Source organism: Mus caroli, unplaced genomic scaffold (genome assembly GCF_978045245.1).
Source record: "Mus caroli unplaced genomic scaffold, Mus_caroli_1 scaffold_1, whole genome shotgun sequence".
Taxonomy (NCBI): domain Eukaryota; kingdom Metazoa; phylum Chordata; class Mammalia; order Rodentia; family Muridae; genus Mus; species Mus caroli.
Genome location: NW_028227256.1, coordinates 178,725,290 through 178,730,628, shown reverse-complemented (window position 1 = coordinate 178,730,628; position 5,339 = coordinate 178,725,290). Strand labels below are relative to the sequence as shown.

At 52.7% G+C, this 5,339-nt stretch overlaps 1 protein-coding gene across 1 annotated transcript; it reads right to left on the bottom strand.

The window, feature by feature from the left end:
- Positions 1-340: 340 nt before the first annotated feature.
- On the bottom strand, positions 341-4,073 carry Pycr2 (pyrroline-5-carboxylate reductase 2). The gene is made up of 7 exons (XM_021159470.3): positions 3,827-4,073; positions 3,543-3,613; positions 2,375-2,554; positions 2,044-2,265; positions 1,737-1,829; positions 1,464-1,627; positions 341-951 (listed from the first exon to the last, which is right to left on the bottom strand). Exons 1-7 carry the CDS (start codon positions 3,891-3,893, stop codon positions 786-788), a joined length of 963 nt encoding a protein of 320 aa, XP_021015129.1. The 5' UTR covers positions 3,894-4,073; the 3' UTR covers positions 341-785.
- Positions 4,074-5,339: the final 1,266 nt, after the last annotated feature.

The following is a 5,339-nucleotide window of genomic DNA, read 5'->3' as shown; positions in this document are numbered from 1 at the left end:
ATGACAGAAGTAGAGAAAAAGCCAGTGATTGGGGGCAGAGGGGAGCAGACCTCTGATCCTAGCATTTGGGAGGCAGAGGCAGTCAGATCTCTTTGAGTTCAAGGTTCAAGGCCAGCCTGGTCTACAGAGTGAGTTCCACGACAGTCGGGGGTACACAGAGAAACCCCGTCAGAGAGACAGAGAGAGAGGAGGGAGGGAGGGAGGGACAGAGACAGAGACAGACCAAGACAGAGAGAAGGAGAAGGAGGAGGAGGAGGAGGAGAAGAAGAAAAGAAGAGGCAGAGGCAAGAGCATTGCCACAAGTTGAGGTCAGCCTGGGCTACACAGTGAGACTAGAACGCAAAAATAAATAAGATCTTTATTAAAGCAGCCCTGAACATCACCTTCTAACAGGTCACCTGTCCAGAAGAGTTAAGCAAGAGGTCACCTGATGACTCCCCACACTTCCACCCGCAACACCAAGCCACAGGCTCTTTTGTGTGTTTTTAATTCAGAGGATTTCCGTTTCCTCTCACCTCACCAGGAGGTCAATCTGAAGCAGCCTCGGATCTAACTAAAGTTCTCCACAGACTTCCGCTGAGGGGGATGCTAACTCTAAGGCCTCCACCTGTCTCAGAGAGGTATGCTGACTTCTGGCATCAGCCGCCTCTTCAGAGCACCTTCTGCCACGGGACAGGAGAAGGACTCGGTGGCACCAGGTGAACAGATGTAAGCACCTTCACCCCCAGACCTGAGCCTGCCCCTCCCTGTACTACAGGGGACAAGGACACCCTACAAAGTCCTCCTCACTCCTTCTTGCTTCCCTGGGCGGGGTTTCTTGTAAGGAGTTTCCCTGAGCTGGGTGGGGCCAGCGTGGACACCGTGGGTGACTCCAGCTTCACTCTGTCCAGAAGGGTCTTCTTAAGGGCAGCAGGAGACACCTTTTCTTGGTCAGCCATGGACTGCAGTTCTCTGTAAACAAAGCCCCACCAGGAAGATGGTAAACCTTGGAGCCAGAGTTTTGAGCCTTCCTTAGCTATACAGACCCAGACTCTCGACCCAATGCCACCAAGACTCAGAATCCCAAACCAGAGAAGCTCCAAGCTTCTTAAGAGTCAAATCACTAACAGGGGGTATCACAGTCATCCGGTGCGATCCAAGCTAGGTACAGTGTTCCAGCGATATCGGTGACCACACAAGGAAAGAAACTAGGGGAAGTTATAGAGTTTGAAGCCAGTCAGCAGTTGAATCCCATCTCTATCATTTAACTGTTTGATCTTGAGTGTACCCATCTCCATAATCAAAGCTCATCATAGCCATCAGAAGTGCGCTAAGAACTAAGTAGAGAAAGGTTAGCAAACCCTTGGTTAAAGGAAGCTTAAAACTGTGGCTATCAACAGAGCACAGACTCTGACCGCGCTCATGAAATCTTCAAGAGTAACACCAACGGAAGAACTCAGACAGGGGAGAGCGAGAACGCGCACCTTGTTCGGATACAGGAGGCCTCAACCGCATTGATGAGCAGAGAGCGGAAGCCCCCACTCTCCAGGAAGTGCAGGGCATGGATAGTGGCCCCCCCAGGAGAGCAGACGTTGTCCTTGAGCTGGCCTGGATGGTCCTCTGAGTCCAGCAGCATCTTAGCTGCTCCCTGAGATACAAAGCAGCATTAGACTCAACCTAGGCCCAGCTCGGTACCCCTCCCCCAAAGCACAACCCTAAAGCCAACCGCCAACCGCCAACCGCGCAAAGACACTAACCAGCAAAGCCTGAGCTCCCAGTCTGACCGCCAGGCGCCGCGGCACGCCCATCTTCACCCCACCATCTGCCAGGGCGTCCAGGGCCATGAATGCCTGTGGAGATACTCTCTGAACACAGGAACTAAGCATCCGCGAACCCACACACCACAGGCGGCTTTCTCAGGTGGCTGGAACCAATCCTTAAAGGTCAGCTCCTTCCACCAGCCAGCCATGTCCAAGAGATGTGCCGGCTGCCCTCTCTTCCGCTAGCCCCTCCTGCTGCTGCCCAGGATGCATGCAAGCCAGTGGGCAAGTGAGGACCACTCACATAGGCAGGCCCGCTGCCGCTGAGCCCGGTGATAGCATCAATGAGGTCTTCCTCCACCTCTGTGCAGAAGCCCACACTGCTCATCAGCTGCTCCAGAAGCTTGCCGTCTTCCACCAGAGCATGGGTGCCCGTGGCATACACGGTGGCCCCCTCTCGGACCACCACAGGCGTGTTGGTCATGCAGCGGATCACTTTGGGGGCCGGCTGGAAAGCCATCAGCTTCTAGAGGAGGAGAGCAAGCCAACTGAGTGTCCAGGACATAGCTCCCTCGGATCTGAGCCACTCCCAGGCCACCCCTCCTCTCACACAACGGGCACCGGGGCATCAGCACCTTCTCCACAGAACTGATGGTGACGCCGGCTGCACAGGAGACCACGATGTGCCTCTCCTGCACGTCGGCTCCGATCTCATCCAGGATGAAGGGGATGATGTGGGGCTTCACAGCCAGGAACAGGACGTCGCTGTGCCGCACAGTGTCCTTATTGCTTCGGGTCAGATTCACACCCATCTTCTGCAGTAAGGAGAAGGGGACCCTGTCAGTAATGCTAGGTAATATGGCTGAGCCCGTGTCACCCATGGAATAGCAGACCCTCTCTGTCAGCTGTAGCCAACACTCTGTTCTGTGCCTTCAGGGCTCCGTGACTATCCCCAAATGACAGCTTTCCTTTCCTGCCACCGGACAAATAGGTACAGATGTTCCATGGTAAGCTTCTCCACAGTGGCCAGGAAAGTGGCTGTCCCCTCAACCCCAGCAATCTCGTACCTCTCTGCCAGGTGAGAGAGAACTGATGGAAAGAGCTGAGCACCCAGAGTCTGTAAGCAGAGCTGCAAAGCCCACTCCCAACCTCACAGCTGTTTACCGGAGTAACAAGTCTCTACAGGGCCCCCTCTAGGGCTCTGAGGTGCATATCGGGGACCTACAGCGTTGGGGACATAAGCCTATACTAGACACAAACAGTATCCATAGCTGCTTCATCTGCTCACCTGTCCCACATTGGCCAGATGTTAGAGGACTTGGGACATTAAGCTTTATTGAGAGAAACTACGTAACTCACCAAGTCCCCTCAAAACGCTGTCATTTACAACATCGGAAAGCAGAATTTTCCAGACTTAGAAGCCAACACGGGCTATGCAGTGAAATTCAAAGCAGACTAACAAAAAGAACCTTTTTTTAAAAAAAGATTTATTTATTTATTTATTATATGTAAGTACATTGTAGCTGTCTTCAGACACACCAGAAAAGGGCATCAGATTTTGTTATGGATGGTTGTGATCCAAAAAGAACCTTTCTTATAATGCCTACTTTCACCCCAGTAGGATCCGACACTAACTTTGCCTGGGATCTCCCACCACACAAGGCTGCCTCAGAGAAGGTGCAGGGCTTACAATGCTGACTTCCCTAGAGGAGGGTCGGTGCCTGCCAGACTCAGGGCATCTCCGGACACGCTTTTCCTGGGCCTCTACCTCTTGCCCACTTCCCTCCATCCCTCCTAGCCTACCCTGAGCGCAGACACCGTGGGCAGGTCCATATCCGGGGAGCTGGCTATTATCTTGTGAGCCGACAGGACGCCTACAGAAAACAAAGTTTTTCAACTGTGGATTATGGCCCAATCATGCAGTCCATCAATGGAAGCCAACAACAGCTCTAGCAGTGCGGGCCTCCGACACTATGCTCCCAGCAAATGGATGCAAATCTACCATCCATTCACATTCACTCCTCGCCCGCCCACCCACTCACTCACTCGTTCACTCTGGTGAGAGGGAAGGCTGACCATGCGCTCACCCGCGGCCGTGAAGCCCCGCGCCAGAGCACAGGCCAGCTGGCCCGCGCCGATGAAACCCACGCTCATGGCCGCTGGATCCCGGCGAGCGCCGATCCGGGGACTCTGGGGATCCCGAGCTCAGTGTCCGCGCGTGGAAAAAGATGGACCCGAATTGCTCCGAACAGCTTTCAAACCGGGATGCACCAGATGAACTTGCTAGAGAGGCCCCAAGTATCCCTGAGCATCCACCGCCAAATACGCAGCCTCCGGTTGGCCACGTGTCCCAGGCAACCAATCCGAGGCTCGGATCTCCGGGCGGACCAATCGGCATCGCCGTCAGGCGCGGCGGGTGGAACCTGTTAGCTCTGCTGGTGCCTGCCTGCGTGGACCTGCCTGGGACGCTGGTTAATTCCTGGTTAGAAGAGTTGGTTTCTAACTCTGGTCCAGGAGTGAGATCTCCAAAACGCCTATTAGAGATGTACCCCTCGTGGACACCAGGCTACAGCTAGCCAGCTTCGGCATGCTCCATCCGAAGTAGAACTAGGTAGGAAAGACGAATTACTAGATCATGATTTGTTGATTTATTTAGTGATTTCCTTAAAGCACTGCTTGCACTGCCTGTTGGCCAAGCATGACTTCTCTTGCTACCCGGAACAGAACGACCTGGAGAAACAGCTGAGACAGTGAGAAATGACTGCTTGTTTGCCCACCCCACCTTGTGGTTTTAGAGTATATAAAGAGACCCAGCATCGAAGCTTTTCAGGAGCTGTCCCGAATCCAGTGGCATCTCCTCTCTTCCATTAGAATTGTATTGTTTATTCCCAGAAAGATTCTCGAAACATGTCCAGACGCACCAGAGAGCGCAGGAACAGCCACAAGTTGGGTTTGACTTTTGGAGAGTGTTTCACTATGTAGCTCAGGCTGTTCTTGAACTAGTGACCTTCCTGTCTCATCCTCTTGAGTGATGGGATTATAGGCGTGTAGTACATACATTTCTATAGTATACAAATCATAAGCAGTTTCCCAACGCCACCGAAACGTTATTTTACACAAGATTCTAACGTGTATTTATTCCATTAATGGATGAACCTATAGAGCCAAGTTCTGGGCATACTGTGGTGAACAAACAGTTAAGGTGGAACTTTTTTTTTTTTCCTGGCCAAAGTCTCTTGCTTTGTTGCCCAGGCTGGACTTAAGTTCCTGAACTCAATGGACCTTCCTACCAGTCTTCCTAGAATCGGAAACTACGTACATACTATCTGCTTTCTTGTATTCTGCTACAGTGAGGTAGATGAATAGCTACCATCCCACCCAGCCATTTGGGACACACCCTCCAGGAGGGCCCCACCCTGACCCTACTGTGCAGCCCTTCCCTTCAGACCTCCCAACCAATAGGAAAACCAGTTCAGCCTCCTCCCTCCCCTCTCCCCGTGTTCTCCGCCTCCAGCATCATTTTTATCAGTGCCTCAGGGCCTTCACCCCTGTCTTATCCTTAAATAACACGCCTGCCCTTTCCGAGAATTAGGGAGAACC

What these genes read in the sequence shown, in the direction of transcription:
- Pycr2 (XM_021159470.3), bottom strand. Translation starts at nt 3,893, where the DNA reads ATGAGCGTGGGTTTCATCGGCGCGGGCCAGCTGGCCTGTGCTCTGGCG. An exon ending in CCATCAGTTCTGTGGAGAAG is followed by an intron (nt 2,266 to 2,374) that starts GTGCTGATGCCC and finishes CTCCTCCTCTAG; the next exon opens with AAGCTGATGGCTTTCCAGCC. An exon ending in GCCTCCTGTATCCGAACAAG is followed by an intron (nt 952 to 1,463) that starts GTGCGCGTTCTC and finishes CTTTGTTTACAG; the next exon opens with AGAACTGCAGTCCATGGCTG.